Source organism: Hipposideros armiger, unplaced genomic scaffold, assembly GCF_001890085.2.
Source record: "Hipposideros armiger isolate ML-2016 unplaced genomic scaffold, ASM189008v1 scaffold_44, whole genome shotgun sequence".
In the NCBI taxonomy this organism is placed as follows: domain Eukaryota; kingdom Metazoa; phylum Chordata; class Mammalia; order Chiroptera; family Hipposideridae; genus Hipposideros; species Hipposideros armiger.
The window spans coordinates 3,487,044-3,505,207 of record NW_017731394.1 but is presented as its reverse complement, the minus strand read 5'-3'; the positions used below and the strand labels follow the sequence as shown (position 1 = coordinate 3,505,207).

The window sequence follows — 18,164 nt, the reverse complement described above, 5'->3', positions numbered from 1 at the left end:
CTCTTTACCCTTGATGGTGGAAACACTGACAGTGGAAGCCTCTTTGAAGGGGGCTCCTATCATACCTAAGGGACCCGATCTGAAATAATTTATTGTGTTTGTGGTAAATACCAAGCACTCACCTGTAGGCTTTACATGTATTATTTAATCATCACAACAAACCTAAGAGGTAAGTAGCGGTGTTATGATCCCCAATTCACACATGAAGGAATTTAGGCAGGGAGAGGTTCAGTACTTGCCCAGGTCACATATCTGGACATCGTGTTTTGAACCCAGACAGTCTGACTCCAAAACATATGCCCCCAAGACACTACACAACACTGCCATAGTAAGCAGTGGGTCCAACTAGGCTGTATTTTGGCCAGATCCTAAGAGACCATGGTGTTAGTAAAGAAATCTGGTTATCCCTTGGACATTTCAAGTACTTAAAATAGCCTAAGTAAGGTCATGTTCTCACTGCTGTGGAGGCAGAGTGGATGTGGGAGAAAGGAGAGAAACGTCAACACCCTAAGGTCACAGAGAGACGTTAACTCATGGAACCCAAGATGAACTATTCCCTAAAGGAAACAGGAGTGATTTTTTATTTATTTATTTATTTGTTATTATTTTTTTTTCAGCTGAGCCATCCTGCCACCTGTTGGCAGCTCAGCTCGGGCCGGGCATCGAACCGCTGTTGCTCAGAGCTCACACTCTTGAGCAAGCTCTTAACCAACTGAGCCACTCGGCCGGCCCAGGAGTGTTAAGCAGATGGAAAATCCAACCAATTTCTGGGATAGCTGTCCACAGGATCATGCATCTCACTCTGATTAGACGTGGGAAGTGAGAATTTCTTTGTGCCATGGTCAATTTCTTAAATCAAAATCATGTGTCTATTTGCTGAGGGACAGCATTAAGGATGACACATGTTCCAAGTCTGGCCCTGACTGTGTAGGCCCGCTCTCCTTTATGGATTTATTCTGTCAAGATCATCAATGTGTAAACTCGCAGGCAATGAAATGGGAGGAGCAGGCCTGGAATCAGAAAGGGGAAGCATTTTTTTTTCTTTTTCTTTCTTTTTTTTTTTTTTGGCGTAACACAGTTGATGGATATTGCAGAGAATGGAGAAGTGATCCCTTTCCATTAATACTAAAATGGGTTTTAACCAGTTCATTTTGACTTTAAATGAGGATTTACTACCTCCCAGGCACTAGCATCCTGGGTCTTATGTTAAGTGGTTAAGAGAAGTGAGCCCCTGCCTGAGCAGCAAATGGAGACACCTATTTGTTACCCTCCTGCCTCTGGAGTTGGGGAAATGCCTTTATTCCTGCCGTGTGGACGTCTTCATCACCGCCTTCTCTGAGGATCTGGCTGTCTCACAGGGTTGCGTTCGTGGTTTGGCAGAAAGTATCTGTGCAAGTAGAAATTTAGTCAGTTGGTTTGTTGATTGGAAAACCAGTGCTGCTGCTGCTGCAAGAACAGAGCGAGGGCAACATTCAGGCAACTTTAGTTCATGGGGAGACACAGCATGCGTCTTCATAAGATGAATTCATGATCGGTTGAAAAAAATTTCCAACCAGTGTAATGGAAAGCCACTGGGTGAAGGCGGGATTTTGACCCAGTTCACACTTCAAATCAGATGAGTTGTTTGAGGACTCCAAGGAAAAAGTGTCAGTGTTTTCCAAACACAGTTCCATGTCATTTACTTCATAAGATTCCTTTGAAGATGATCAGGTAATGCCCCATATATGGGATCCCACCACAGTGATGGTGGAGAACACCTGAGATGTCCTAGGACAGGTTGCCTGAGCTTAGCTTCTAGCAGACAATGTCTACTCCCGAATTTCCCAACATAACCTTGGCTCACCTGGATGCAAGCAAAAGGGAGGGCTTGGCTGATGTAAAGAATCTTGGTTACAGGACTTCTTGGTCTGGCTTTCTGCCTCCTAGTGGGTGGTTGACTGCCTGCTTCTAAATGGTGTTTGACCTGCCTTCTGTGCAAGCCTGGCTCCCCTGGCCACCTCACTGGTAAAACTGAACAAGTGAGCACCCAAGCCTTTATAAAAATGAGATACAAACTTCAATAAGCAAAAATATTCAGCAGTACTGGACCCAACGGATTCCCCATATGGCAAAATAGAGACTCCTAAAGGTCACAGCAAGAGATGTTTCTAACATCAGTTTTTGTCACAGCCTTATCCTAGGACTCACATGCCTCACACATCCACATTCATATATTTATTTAGCAGACTTTTTCAGGCACTTGCCAGGTGTCAGGCATGCATGATTCTAGGTCCTGGAGATGCCATGATGAATAAGACGAAGTCCTTTTCCTTAAGGCACTTACAATCTGCTGAGAGCACTATGGTCCAGCCTGGCATTTCTCAAAGTAGGTTCCATGGAATGCAATTCTGGGACTTATTCAGAAAAGATAAGCAAACAAACCTAGGATGTGATGATGAAATACGTCTGTGGGATATGGAGAGTAACTATGTAGAAAGTATTGGGTCGGGAAAGTCATGACACATTTTTGCATTGAAAAACATAGAAAAATACGTCATGACTTTCCCGACGACCCAATATATTACAGACCCTGTAAAGCCCTGTCATAAATAAAGCTATTATTAGCATTTTACAATGTTGTTTGGCCACAGAATCTTTTTTTCACATCATACCTTGTCCCATCCAGGGGAATGAGTGCTCCATGGAGTATAGTTTGGAAAACCCTGGTCTCTTGTCCATAATGAATAAAACATTGAAGAGTATTTCACTGTTACAAAGGCTAGGATAAGAAGGGAATTTGAAAATCTACAGACCATGGGCTTCTCTTCAGACTTCTGCTGAGAGACAGGCAGGAAGTCTGGCGTCCTTGTCACTTAACACTTGTTGAGACATTGAAAGAGCCATGGAGATGATCCTATCCATGTGTCTGTGAGAAAAGTCCTCACCAGCATGGACCTGCATGGTTCATTGAGAAAACTTATTTCTTGTATTCAAGTTGTTTAAAGTCATCTGGTTGGTCTGGGATCACTGGATAAACTGAGGTGTGAATCTGATTAATGAGCACCCATGGTGATGTGGCAGTTCTGGGGAGTAATAAGAGCTGTGACTTGACTTCCTGACTAGATCCTATCTTTGGTGACAGTCACTTGTTTCCTCTTCAAAAAACGAGACTATGTGAGCATTCTTCTAGTCTCTGGGGGCACTAAGTTCAAGGTTTATTCATCACCAATTACCCTCCCCCTTTCCCCTCTAACACACACACACACACACACACACACACACACACACACACACACAGTTGTCTCCAATCCCTTGTTATTTACTCTCATGTTTGCCAGCTCTGGTATAGCCCAGTTACCATGACCTTGAGTTGCACAACCCGGAAGTGGTCTGGGCTGTTTACACTGGGATGGTATCCCTTGGAGATAGCATGTGAGTTTGAGCTGTTCGTCAACCCCTTGTTTGCTGTTGCTGGGAACTCCTTTATCCCTGCGTTTGTTAAATATTGTTCCTGTTGTCATGCAACACAGCTTCTCCTTGGCCCCAGTGTTGCCTCCTTTCTCTGCCCAGACTTGTTTCAGATGGGATGGCTACAGTGGCAATGGGTGAAGAATAAACCGGCTGTTCCTTTAAAGGGCAGCCTGCCTAAATAGACTTGGGTCACCCATGAACATCTCAGCGAAGAGTCAGCCCTCACTTGGCATATTTGTGGAATTCATCTTTGATACAGATGTCTCGGTATGGATATGTTCAAGTTTGAATACACATGTACACACACATGTACATAGAACAATAAAGGTGTAGATGTGGACATGTACATATTTATGTGTGTGTATGTATGAATATGTATATACATGGAGTATAGAGTATGATGTTTTAAAATATAGACCAGGGTTAGAATTCTGGCTGTCATTTTTGGTCGATTTTCTTGGACAAGTTGCTTAATCTCTTTAATTTGTCCTTATCACCTTCCAACCTGTAGACTGAGGATAATAGTGTGGTTGTTACAGGTTTATCACAGGTAATCTATTTAAAATGCTTACTGTAATGCCTTACAAAAAGGGAGTACTCAGGAAAGTGAAGTCATCTTCTATTCCTCTCCTTTCTACTATTTTCCCCACTAGCACAAGTTTCTCGAGGAATCGAGAAGGGAAATACTGGGTGTTCTATATATACTAGAATGGAAGTTACATGGTCCCCTTGAGGCCAACTTCAGCTTGGTCCACAGCCCTATCCCTGTGACTCTGTCAGAAAAAAACCATTCCCTAAAGAGTCACCATACATTTATCTCTTTGAAACTTGCTTTCTCCCCTTGGTTTTATCATGCATCTACCTTTCAGCCTTAGGGGAAATGCCTTCCACGTGCTATGCCTTAGTTTCCCTGTGTTTGAAATAGGGCCAGTGTTAGATTCTTGCAGGGGCTGAGGAGCTGGTGTCTTGTATCATAGGTGATTCTGGGTCAATGATGTTGCCTCCCAAACATGAGGTGTTGCTCATGACACCTGTTATGCTTCAAGGGTGGAACCAGCCAGGAATCCTCAGGCAAAAAAAGAAGTCCCCCTTCTTCTTGTTCTAGCCTGCAGAGCTGGAGGAGGTAACTATAACAAGAGAGAGCTGCCTGAAGCTTCAGCCAGCTGAGGGCTTAGCGAGCCATTGGACATACCATTATAAATGCATCACCCTTGCTCCTCATCCCTCCATGCTTTACATCTGTTGGCCAGCTGCCTTTGGTAGAAGGAAAATCGGACTTCTGCCTGGCATCCGTGAACCTGGTTGTGAAGACGATAACACTAACCCGGAAGCTTTTGACAAAGAGGTAAAGTGGTTGACCAGGACCCCCGAGTAGCCTTGACATACTCTGACTCAGAAATAAGTTTTTAAAAGTGTGGAAGATGGGGGAGCAGGTGGGATAGTGTGTAGAATTCTTGGGTCTGGGGAAATCCAGATTGGATTTTTAGGGTACAGCTTAAGTGTTATTGTTTTTAACTTAGCCATTCTAATGCTTGATATAATAGTTTCTGAGTTCTATTGCCAAGTCCTTTTATGTGTTATTAAATTCTCCTTTTTAGTAGCCGATGCTAATAAATACAAGATCTAGTCAGCTCATATTCCAATGTTTGAAATAACCCAGAAGCAGCTGTCCTTCAAGGATTTCCAGCAGCACAGTTGTTGAGGATAACGGCAACTGGGGGCTCTTCCAAGATGCTAGAGTTTGGATTTTGTTCCCTTTGGCTATGGATGCAGAATTTCTATTTCTAGAAGAGAAGCAGCAGGACGTGAGGTGTGTGCTATTTAAGTAGGTATCTAAAGAGGGGGATTTAGAAAAACGAGACTAGGAAATCTAGAAGACTAGGAAATCTGGGGGAGGAACCCAGAAAGCCTTGATAAAGACATGAGCAGACTGCTCGAAAATGCCACGTGTGTGGGCCTCTGGAGGAAACGTTATTACTCACCCCCTCTGCTCCCTTAGCCATTTGTGTCTTAGGCAAACATGTGATTTTTTTTTAATTCTGCCAAGAATAATGGTTATGTCTTGATAAATATGCTGTTTTTCTTTCAAAGCCCTTTATGCTCTTGCCTTTCCTCAACTGCACAGACTACAACCCCATCAGTCTACGTCCATCCTCTTGAAGTTTGGGGCCAATCTACACCAGGGTGTCTTGTCTACAATTGTCCAGCAGCAGAAAGGAGAGACAGATTCAGGATTAAAATTTGGGTGGTTTGATTCCCAAGTGGATTTGTCGACTTCCATGCTGCATACTTAATCTGTAAAGTCAGAGGTGTGAACTCTCTAGAATCAATGTAGTGTAGGAAGGGACGAGACTTTGGCCCCAGAAAGAGCTGGGTTCTGATCTCTCCTCTTTCACGTAAAATCTGTGCCACCTGGGGCAATTTATTTACCCTCTCTGTTCCTTAGTTTCCTCATCTGTTCCATGAAGAAAATAATACTCTGAAGGGTGGTTGTGAGGGTTCAATGAGCTGGTACAGGCCAAGGTGTGGGACATTCCCCGTGGGTGCTGGGACCTAGGGAGTAGAGGAGGATGGATGAAGAGCCACCGTGTGGAGCCATGTGCCTGACACAGGAGGAGGAGGGAAGAGAAGGGACAAACTGAGTTTTGCCCCCTTCCCCTTCCCCAAGGTACACGTGCCTAAAAATCTGATTTCTAGGGAGTCCATTGACAGTTTGATCCCTCCTCATACCCAAAGGAGAGGTGATGAAGGCTTGACTCTCCAACGACCACGATCTCATTAACAAAAGGAGCTGTGTAAAGGGGAAGACTGAAGTCACCGAGGCTGGGAGTCCAGCCAGGCTGGGACTGAGGTTCACTTTGTGATGGGAAGGCTCTGAAGGCTCGGAGGATGGAAAGAGTCACCAAGGGCCCCAGTCGTTATTCTGTCACCCGTCTCACAGTCATTGCTGCCTAGGATTTGGCCTGTCATTGGCCCCGTGGAGTGGATGGTCAGACCTCAGGTAGTCAGGAATGTTACGTGCTGGTTAGACATTAATACGGGAGTTCAGATAGCATGAGAGGAGGTGAGGGAGCGAGTAGAGCTGAGAAAGGAGCCCAAGCTGCCTCGTTGTGTATCTCTCTGATTCAGAGGTCTTATTTTCTCTCCCTCTGGTCTCATTTATAAAATGCAGGACAGTACAAAACTCAGTAGAAATTTAAATTAGATGTGGTTAGATGGGAGGGCTCTGGGGTTTTTGGTGGATGCAAAGGCAGATTTTAACATCAGGGAGGAGCAGGCGCAGATAAAAGTGCCGTTCATTGCCACCGTCTGGGGTGGTCTCAGCCTGGGCCTTGAGTCTGACAACTGACGTTTCAATCATGCGTGAAACAGGCTGACCTTTGTTTTCATAAAGAATCCTCTGAGTTTTTCCAATTGACCTTAACAACCATCATGTCAACATTATTTCCTTAAAATCTAGTGCCGAAAACGTGGCACTTGGAGACTATGCTAAGGGGACACAGTTGCTTCCTCTGCCTTTTTGTGGAGTTAAGCCCATGCTGTTTGGGGGATTACATGTTCTCCATCTTGTCAGCAATAGAAATAGTTCGGTATTGGATAGCCTTCCCGCTGATGAGTGGCTGTGCAAAGTGATGAGGACGGTGATGACAGCCACCTCTCTTGCACTCATTCATTCATCTGTTCACCACACGCTGCACCTGTGCCCGTTGGTCCCCATTGTTGTCATTGCCTTGGTATTCCCATTGATAAAACAGGGCGAAGAGGTTCAGTGTCTTATGTTCTCCAAAGTGAATCCTAGAAGAACCAGAGCTGGACTAATGTGACCGGACTCTCCACTCTGGACAGCAGACATGAGGATGGCTGCCCCGAGCTTGGCTACTGAGAGAAGGGCTTGAGCAAAGCCCGTGGTGCCAAAGTACTTTGCAACTCTCTCGATAACTTGTCCCTGGTTAAAAAAGAGAGGGGAGAGGAGCACTTGCACACACAGGATAATTCTGCAGCAATGTAAAATCACTTTTGAAGACCACTGAATGTCAAGAGAAAATGTCCATGATCCGCTTAAAGAAGAAAAACAAAACATAATACCATGTTTTTTCTAAAGTAAGACCGGGTTTTATATTAATTTTTGCTCCAACAATCTACATTTATCCATTTATTCATGTACAAAAGTCTACATTTATTCACACAGTCATATCTGGCTGAGAATCTTAACTGGGGCTTATGTTTGGGGTAGGGCTTATATTACGAGCATCCTGAAAAATCATGCTAGGGCTTATTTTCCAATTTGGTCTTATTTTCGGGGAAACATGGTATGTTACCAGTTTTGAGAGAGAAGAAGACTGTGTGCACACATATATCAGTATGTACATGTGGCCATATGTGTCCATTTAAAGAAGACAATTTAAAGACTAGACAACAAAATATCAAGGTTATTTCTGAATACTTTTCATTCCTTTATTTGTGATTTTATTTTTTGAAGCTTTTACAAGGAATCTTTTCTACTAAAACGTGTAGTGTTTTATAAAGAGAAATACTTTAACCAATGGGAGAGTTAGTGATGCACAAATGTGTTCTTCAATGTGGGGGGAAAAGTCAAGTTTGTTCAACCTCAGTAGCTGGTCTTCACCGGAAATTGTCCTGGCCTGTTTCCCCCTAAGCAGCAGGTTTGCTCACTTCCTCCCTAGGCCTGGAATTCTGTGGGTCTTCCTTTCCCTCCACCGTTAATTCCCTAAAAAAGCTTCTCTGGCATTTTTTCTTTGCTTCTTCCCTTACTTAGCACTTTTCCTCACTGGTAAAGTCAAGAGGTTGGATCAGATCATTTTATCTTAAAAGAGAATGTGTTGCCTACCTCACCAGGCATTTTGAAGATGAGGTTGCATAAGCAATATAAGCACTTTAAGTAAATGCTAGCATGCTTTAGTGTACATATATGAAAACATTCAGCAACTTCTACAGCTATTGGGGGATTCTCTAAATCCTAGCTTCTGGACCTGGCCTTTAGCACCATATTGAAATTCCTGAGATGTGTCTAGCTAAAGCCAAATGACCTTTCTGCAAATGTAATTTTAATAAACGGAGGGAAAAAAGTCCAGGAGATTGCTCTTGTTGGCTTATTGTATTTTTAAATCTCCTCAATTGGCCAACTATACATGTTTCTCATAGACTATTTCACTTCTCTGTTTATTCCTTACTCTATTGTGGAAGCATTTTCCTGTCTCTGTGGGGGAGAAAGAAAGGGGTGGATTTTCCAGACCAGAGGGGAGAGGACCAAGTCACAGAACCATTAAAACCATCGCCTCTTCCATCACTTCTGTATTCCTGGGAAGTGGTCTTATCTTTGGTGGTAATGTCCCTTCAAGGCAATCCATTTATTCTCAGAACATCCCACATTTTCCTTATCACAGTTAGCAATTATGTGTTTATGGGGTCATTTATCCAGCATCTACTCCACTACTCCTCTCTATGAGGCCAGGGATGGTGTCTGTTTTTCTCTCCATTGTATCCGAGCACCCAGCTCCCTACCTGGGACCTAGTGGACACTCAGTAAATACTTGTGGAATGAAAGAATGAATTCATCTATTCCCCCACACTCTTAGCTCTGTGCTCAGTGGGGAAACAGGAACAGAATGGAGAAGTGACTTTGTGGATTAACCTTTCAGCTTATTTGTTTTTCTTTCGTTGCTCATGCTTTTGGTGTCTTATGTATGAATCCACTGCCCAATCCAAGATCATGAAGATTTACTCCTGTGTTTTCTTCTGCTTTCCTTCACTTTTAACCATTAAGTCCTAATCTAGATTTTAGATGTCATTCACTTCATCCAGCCAACATCAGAAACATGCGAAGCTCAGCGAAATAAGTCCTGGTGTCTAAGTCCAAGGTCACGGTGACCTAGTCTACTCATTCCCAAGCACCAGTGTGAGGATCTTTGCTGGTCCACCAACTTTTGTGGGGTGGTGTGTGAGTGTGTGTGTGTGTGTGTGTGTGTGTGTGTGTGTGTGTGTGTGTGGCGGCAGCAGGGGGGGGTTACCTTATTATGCAAATGGTTCCTTCCTATGATGCTAGAATGTTCTTATGACCTGCGGCTAACAGTTGAGGGTGATAGTTTCTTTAAATGGCTCTACTTGGCAAATTAAGAATGATCAACCCTGTGTCAGACTTCCAAATTTAGGGGCAGAAGATAGAAAATGAAACTGAAATTCAAGAAGTTAGAAGCCACCGCAGACGCTGAGATTGGTTTACGTGGGCCTACAAAGCATGTTGGGGATCCTTGCCTGGGTTCCTTTCACTTTCTTCCTCAAATGTCTGACCTATTTCTGCTTCAACCATCATCTTTGTGCAAAATTTTTAGAAATGGAGAGTGGGTAAAAAAGAAGATCAAATCAAAGCCAAGTCTATTTCTTAGCCTGGGTTCCTCTGTGGAGCTTCCAACTGATTTCCTCTTATAGATTTTGTCAGATGGTTTTTCTTGTTCATTTACTTAAGGTATATTTTTTTTTAAAAAAGAAAGACACAAATCCTACCCAGAAAGGGATACTTTTTTTTTCTCATGGGAACGAACACTCTAGTTGAATTTGGGGACTGAATGAATTTTGCCAAAGAGTTCACCCTTGTAAAACATTGAAGTTCTCCCAAACATACTAATTAAGATACTTTTTGTCTTTTCTGTTGATTTGAGCTTTGAAGATACCATAAAAAATGGCATGCTGCAAAATCGAGGAGCCAAGTTGGAAGAACTGACATGATCTCTACTTGGCAATCAGCCTTGTACTTGAGTGGCCAAATCTAGAGACCGGTCTCCAATTTTTTTTGATGGCCCAAGTGCCTGGGCTGCGCTGTACAATTGTGCAGCTGAGTGGTTCCTCTTGGAGTTGTGCAGTGCACACCCCATGTAGCTGTAAGCAGTAGCTTGATGCACTACAGCAAAAATAGAAGTGAGCATAGACACCCAAGAGGTGTATACTTGTTTACAAATTATTTAGGTTATTTATGTAGAAAATCCACATAGATTACATATTGATAAAACATGATTTCTTTCTTTTTTTTATTAAAAAATGAAAACGAATGGCAGTTCTAACAAATTTCATGTGTGCCACAGTGGATGGTTTTAAACACTGTTGGAGGTAGGCAACCCCACTTTGGAAATATGGGTGGAGAAGAATTCACACAGTCTTCTCCATCATGCAGGCAGGGCAACACGCTCGCAGGGTAAGGTTGCTTTTCTGCAGCAGACTACTTACGGGTCTTACCCCTTCCTGCCAGGACCTTTGTCCTTACCTGCTGGTTTCTATTTCAGAGTACACGGTCATTAATGAAGCGTGCCCTGGAGCCGAGTGGAATATTATGTGTCGGGAGTGCTGTGAATATGATCAGATTGAATGCGTCTGTCCCGGAAAGAAGGAAGTCGTGGGTTATACCATCCCTTGCTGCAGGAACGAGGACAATGAGTGTGACTCCTGCCTGATTCACCCAGGTGAGTGTGGAATGGGAGACCTCAGGTTGCCTTGTGTTTTCTGAGGTCATGAATGGGAACAGGCTCAACCCTTGAATTCTCACAGGCAACCATCATGAGGCTGTGATGCCATGAGAATCAAGGGTAGCTTAATTCAGCTTATTCTAACTGCAGGACTTGGAGGAGTTAGTACCCTTTTCAGCGTTAAACTTGTACAGCTGTGAAGTCACCCACTCGTTCATTTATTTAACAAACAGACTGAGCGGTTCCTAGGTACCATGTCAGGTACTGAGAATACAATGATAAAAAAAAAAAAGACACATTTACCACATTCCCAGAGCTTGCAGCCTGGTGGGAGAGATGGAAGGGTAAATGGGCAACTATAATCCAGTGTGATAAGTGCTGTGACAGTGAAGCCCCAGGTACTATGGGAGCACGGATGGGGATGGGGGTTGGTGGAGAGAAGGTCAGTAGAGACTTATTAGAGGGGGTGATGTGTGTGCTGAAGATGGAAGCAGCAAACTAAAAGGTGTAGGGGATCTGGTAGAGAGGTCAAGCCATAGAGGACAGCATGTGCTAAGGCCCTGTGGCAGGAGAAAGCATAGGGCTTAGGGAATTGCAAGTAGCTCAGTCCAGCAGGAAGGGAGGATGTGTGTTTGCGTGTGTGTGTGTGTGTGTGTGTGTGTGTGTGTGTGTGTGAGAGAGAGAGAGNGAGAGAGAGAGAGAGAGAGAGAGAGAGAGAGAGAGAGAGAGAGAGATGAGAAACATAGACAAAGAAGAAAAATTAAAAGAGAACAACATGAAGGACAGAACAGGGGCTTTGTAAACTATGCTAGGAAGTTTAGGCTGTGTCTTCAAGACGTTTTAGTAACATTGGGCATCTTTTAGTAAAGAGGTGGAAACTGATTTACTAGCTGCAGTATGGAGAAAGTATTGGAGGAAGGGCTCCACTGGGGGCGGGGGAGGAGTAATGGAGACCTCAATGAACGTAGAAGCCCTGTGGATGGAACGAGGCAGGGGGATTTGAGAGATGTTAAAGAGAGTGGAATTGGCAATAATTTGGGATTGGTTGGGTGGGGGAAGGGGGAAGTGGAAGCCAAGGATGATGCTTGGGCTTCTGAGCTGGACATTTTGGGGTGGTCCCAGTAACGTGAGAGCATCTCAGGGTAAGATGGGGCCTTCCCGGCCATGGTGCCCATTCCTTTTTGCCTGTACGCTAGGCTGAACCTGCCTTCTTCAAAACACCTGTCTCCTCACCCCCACCACAGAGGGACAGTGAGTGTCCTTTTTTACTGAAGTGCCTGCTTAGGTGGAGGCCCGTGTGGACACTGAGCCTCAGACTGAAGAAGATGTTTCCAGTGTGATTAACAGCTCCCAGAAAATGACTCCCGTTACTACCAGGAACTTTCTTCCTTCTGTGGGAAGCTCTGAAAGAGGAAGGAGACTGGGGCTCAAGCACACACGTGGCACTTCCCAGCCATCTTCCTTCTTGGAAGACAGGGCTGAGCATTAGAACAGGAGTGACCTCAGTATAGCCTTTGCACATCTGATCCAGGAAAGAAACCCACTGCCCCAACTCCCTGATGGGTGAGTGTGGTTTATAGGGAAATAGCTGAGTAATGCCTCCATATTTTCCCGGGAAACTTTGAGAGCTAAGCCAGGGTCTCCCAACTAGAGGTCCTTGGCATTGGTATTGAAGTCTTTGAACAATTTTCAATATTTTCAAAAGCCTCGTGGCTATTGTTGGGGTGAGGGTGGGGCTTTGGTTTTGTGAGACGGCATGGGATCATCTGATAGGTAAGAAGAACTTCATGGGTGTACCAGGTACATCCTACTGCATCGTATAGGAGGTGCCACCATCACCCCCTGGAGTGATCTTTGGATCTCAGTAGTGGAGAGCTACCCCACATCAACCATTTGCTTACCCTGAAAGGAAAGGCTAAATAAGGCTTTTTTTTAAAGCAAATTTTCAAAATAGTGAGTTAGGGCCGGCCGAGTGGCTCAGTTGGTTAAGAGCTCGCTCAAGAGTTTGAGCTCTGAGCAACAGTGGTTCGAGTCCAGCCTGAGCTGAGCAGCCGCTGAGCTGCCAACAGGTAGCAGGATGGCTCAGCTAAAAAACAAAAGCAAAAACAAAAACAAAATAGTAAGTTGATGCTCTTGCAGCCACTATTGGTAAGCCAAGATGTTTCTGTGTGTGTCATTGTGAACTCAGGCATTTTTATTTATGTGGTTTCATCCGTTTCAGCCATTATTCATTTTAATGCATGCATCCTCTCATAGGACACTGGGAACCCTTTCATGTCCTGTTGTGTTCTTCTGACATGGCCACACTAGTGTTTAAAGGCTTCCTCGATTTCTCCTGTGGCCAGATGTTTCAGGCTCTTCTTGTGTATTTTCTGCCCCAGATCTGCAGTCCGCTGTTTTTCCAAGGAACTCTGGTCTTTGAAGACTATCCAGGCACCCAAGGTGTTCCTCGCTATTAGACTGTCTTTGTTACTAGGGGTTTTTTTTTTGGTGTTTTTTTCTTTTTGTGAATGGAGCTAAGAAATATGTATTTTTTTACAAAAAGCAAAAATGAGTTTATGCTGATATTCAAGTTCAAATGTAATATTATAAGGTAGCTTACTTAACTTCTTTGATTTTATATTATATCTTTCCTCTCATGGTGAAAACCTTGTTGCCTAACAATATTAACCTAATCACTTATTTGCTTTAATTTATATTAGAACAAAATATAATTGTGCAAAATAACAATAGCACTATTAGTGCTAACAATAAGACCACTGAATGAAGTTAGAATTTCTTTGTGGTTATTATTGACCTTTGAATATATCCCACTACTATGTCAAAATCCTATGTTTTGAAGCCAATTGATGTACAGGCATACTTTGTTTTATTGCACTTCATTTTATGTTGCCTTTTTTTACAAATTGAAGGCAGGACCCTCCACCAGGAGATTACAACTCACTTAATTGTGATACTCTCTTTATTGCAGTAGTCTGGAAACGAACCTGTAGTATCGCTGGGGTATGCCTGTAGCTCTTTCCTCTGTAGTGTATGCCTCCTATTTGATATGCAGATAGGTTTATTATTCCCATCTGTTTTCTATGTTTTAAAATACAAGCCCCAAAAATATATACAAGTGGACACTTTGTTCAACGTTGCTTAAGCAGTAGTTCACTGTAATCAGAAGTGTCTGGATGCTGATGGTAATCACTTTGAGCACCTCTAGAAACTGCAGAAGTCAAACGTGACTTGTATCCATCTCTTGCTATCGGTATATATGGAGTATTACAATTTTAATAGTTTTTTTTGCTTAAAATGTGTGTACATTTTTTGGCACCCGCTGTAGTATATATTATATATAATATATATATATATAATATATATAAATACATATATATGGTAGCATACCATACACACTGCCAACTACTCTGCTTTCTGCACTTACCAATATATCCTGGCGATCACTCAGTGACAGTATCAAGCCATCATCTTCATTTCTTTTTACAGTTACTCATAACTGCATTGTGTGGATTACCATAGTTTATGAGTATTTGGGTTATTTCCAGCTTTTTGCTGTTATAAATGATGCTACAGTGAAGAGCCTTCGACACACATCATTTAGTATTTTTGCAGTGTGTCTTCCGGGGTAGATTCCTAGATGAAGGAGTGCTGGGTCAAAGGGAGGCGCATGTGTCATTTTGCCAGCCTTTGCCAAATTTCCCTCTGTGTTTTTGGCATTCACAGCAGCCGTGCGTGAGGGCGCTGAGTTCCCAGAGCCTTGCAAAAGAATATGTCGCTTGGGATTTTTTGCCAATTTCATACATGAGAAATGATGTCTCAGTGTGGTTTTAGAAAGTTCTGTTATTATGAATGACGACAGTCTTCTCTGTGCTGGTGGCAGTGGTTGCGGGTCCAGGGGCACAGTGGCAGGGATGTTAGTGGTGGCTTCTATAACGTCCGGCAGCCCTGGGGCCCTCCCTCACTGCACCAAGTGGACTTTGTATTTTTGTGCAGTTTTAGGCTGTGCAGCTCTGAACTCAGTCCTCTGGCCCTTCTGGCAATTCTGTGAGTGACTTAGTGTCTTTTTAATAGAGGCTTGTTCATCTCAATCAGCAGGCTGGTTTTTGTGGCTTGCACCTAATGCCCTGGATGTTTCTGTGCCAAGAAAGAGAGTTGGCAGGATCGTTGAGGGCAGGCTCTGAGTCCATTTGCCTCCTCAGCGGCGCAGTGGGTAAGGGAATCAAAGAGGGAAAAGTGGCACATGTGTAAAGGTGGCTTTTAGAAGGCACAGTGACCCCACTGGGACCCAGTTATGGGCCACATGCCCTGCTGGAATTTGAAAAACCCTATTAGCAACTCTTTTCTGGTGGGAGGAGGCATTGGGAGAGGGAAGCAAAGAGAGGGCAACGGGCCTCTCTCCTCCAGAAATCACACCTGTATGCACTGCACGTCTACACGACAGGCCACCAAAACCTAATTTCAGCCAAAAGCAAAGAAGTATCCTATCAGCTCAAGGAAACTCTGGTTATCTCAAACAGTTCAGAAACCTGCATTAGCAATCCATCCATCCCTCCAACCATGCACTCTTATAATATTTACCGAATATTGCTTTGTGGCAGACAGTGTATTAGATGCTAACGACATAATGGACATCATGTAATCCCAGACTTCAGTCTATGATAGGAAAACAGATAATAGGCAGTTAAATTTGAGCATGATCTATGCAGTGGTAGGGAGAAGCCAAGTGGAGGTATGGGGATACATCATCATCATCATCATTATCATCATAATAATAATAGTTTATATTTGGGCATACTTACGATGTGCCAGGTCCTATACATTTAATTTTTAGAACAACCCTATGAGGTAGGTACCATTTTTAACTCCAGTTTGACAGAGGAGGACACTGAGACACAGAGAGCTTAAGCAGTCTGCTCGAGGACACACAGCTGGACCATGGCAGAGCCAGAATTTAGCTCTCTGTTCTAATAAATGGGATTGAATGACCGCTACCTTTCCTTGCTGTCTTCTGCCCCTCAAGAGACCATGCTCTAGAGACAACCCTTGCCTGGGAACTGCCCAGTCCTCTCTGGTGTGGCTTGCCTGACACCTTACAGGATGAGCCCATTGTTAGGCGTTAAGGGGATTTCTAAAGGCATACTTTGGTTATAGAAGTATATGACAGAGGAGAATATTCAGTGGAATGGGAAGAGATTTACTGTCTATTATTAAATGAAAAAGTAAGTTACAAAAGCAGAATGTACAGTGTATAATATATGCCTAACTTTTAAAAAAATGTGTTTATGTGTGTGAGTGAGAGAGAGAATGAGAGAGAGAGAGAGAGAGAGAGAGAGAGAGAGAGAGAGAGAGAGAGAGAGAGAGAAAGAAAGTTATCAATTTTTTCTGGGTGATGATATTTTAGATGGTTTTAATTTAATTCTTTTTGCTTGTCTGAATTTTTTTAATGTTCCATGATAAGCACATAATATAGTTATAAAGAGGAAAAAAAATACACTATATCGACAGATCCTACCTTTTAATGCAAGTTACTTCATGTTACTTTAAAACATCAGCCACTAACTAGGAAGATGGTTCCGACCACCCTCCTAAACTCCTCAGTCTGAATTCTGGTGACTCTAGCATTTCCTGGGAATGCACATTTTTTTCCTAAGGGCTTTTCGGCACCTTTCTAGGTCCAGGTGTCCTTTGCTGAGACAAGGTCCTGAGAAGGTGCATGGTTCCTATCGCATGCAGCCAATCAGAACCTGCAAGTGCTGACTCGAACACCCCTCTTCTTGGCAATGTTTCAGGTTGTACCATCTTTGAAAACTGCAAGACGTGCCGGAACGGTTCATGGGGGGGCACCCTGGACGACTTCTACGTGAAGGGAATCTACTGTGCAGAATGCCGGGCGGGCTGGTATGGAGGAGACTGCATGCGTGAGTAGACCCTGAGGCAGCGCCGTCCCTGTGTTAATGTCTCAGCTTGCAACAGACAAAGGTTTCTCTTGTTGGAATCTGGGTTCTGGAAAGCTTGCAGCCAGAGGGCTTTCTAGGTAAGACTATGAAAAATAAAGATGCTTCCATCTGTTGGGTGTGGATTATGGAATCTGTTTGGAATTGGCCACAGGAGGTTCATATCTGCTCTTAAATCTCCCCCTTTCTCCTAAATGAGGCCAAAGCGTTCTGCACACAGCTGGCCTCGTGTCCATTCCAGAAGCAGTCGCACGTTAGCATCTAGCATCGGTCAGCAAACAGTGAATAAGGCTTCAGAAATGCTAAGTCTGTAATGCATTTTAGATATGAATTTCTATTGGTAAATTTCTTGCATCCTGAGTTAAATTCCTAAAACCTACATCAAATTGTCAGCATGCCACTTATCGCAGGAAAGATTTTTTTTTCTTAGTTCTACTTCATCTCCAAGAACTATTTGGTGTTTATTGGGGTCTCCTGTGAGTTTCAACAATCCTTGGAAAATGGAGTGGAAATCTAACCTCTCCCTCAGTGTAAGATCCCCATCGGCAGTGCCCTCATGGTGAATGTCCCTCTGAGAGCCTGGATCTGTAGCAGTGTACAAACTGTTATTATTTGGTTAAACCTATTTTACATGCTCCCTATTTGAATCGAAGCAGCCAGGATGGTCTTACAGTCTGAGCACTTTTACTCTTATAATGATATTCCCAGCTTGCGGAGATGGAGGCTGAAGTGCTATTGGTATTTGTCTGATCCAACCTTAGCAAAATGCCATGAATTTCAAGAGTCTAGGAAAAGGGTCAGGTGTGTTGTTTGCAGCTGAGAAACTCAGCTCTATCTGGAGGGGAAGGGGTGTGTCAATACCTCAGGGCAAACCCAAGCGCTGCTACATTATCCAGAATACAGATAGTTTTATTTATTTGTTTGTTTGTTTAAAAGATTTTATTGGGGAATTGGGGGAGGGGAACAGACAAGTTGCTGTCCTTTTGTTCTTAGTCTAGTTTTGGAGGACGTCGCTTCACTGGCCCATGTTGGTATGATCATTGCACTCTTCCTGGGTGAGGTAGATCAGTTGCCGGCCATTGGAAAGCTGCTCACGCCAGCTGCCAGCCTCTCACGGTAGCTTACGGCAGCCCACTGCAGCTCCACTGCAGCCCCACTGCAGCCCCACTGCAACCTACACCGTCTTTGGCGACTCACAGCAGCCCAGCTCCAGGTTGAGCTGTTGTTCAGCATCTTAGCTGTAGAGGGCAGTGTCACTGGCCCTCATATGTGGGATCCGAAC

The 18,164-nt window shown here is 43.7% G+C and overlaps 1 protein-coding gene across 6 annotated transcripts in view; it reads left to right on the top strand.

Moving 5' to 3' along the window:
* The window catches only part of PAMR1 (peptidase domain containing associated with muscle regeneration 1), a 149,299-nt gene that overhangs the window by 84,079 nt on the left and 47,056 nt on the right, over positions 1–18,164 (top strand). For all 6 annotated transcript variants that reach the window (XM_019639504.1, XM_019639503.1, XM_019639502.1 and 3 more), the window contains 2 exons: positions 10,746–10,922; positions 16,718–16,846. In XM_019639504.1, coding sequence (XP_019495049.1) covers positions 10,793–10,922; positions 16,718–16,846 — 259 coding nt within the window. In that variant the 5' untranslated portion in view covers positions 10,746–10,792. The remainder of the gene's footprint in view (positions 1–10,745; positions 10,923–16,717; positions 16,847–18,164) is intronic.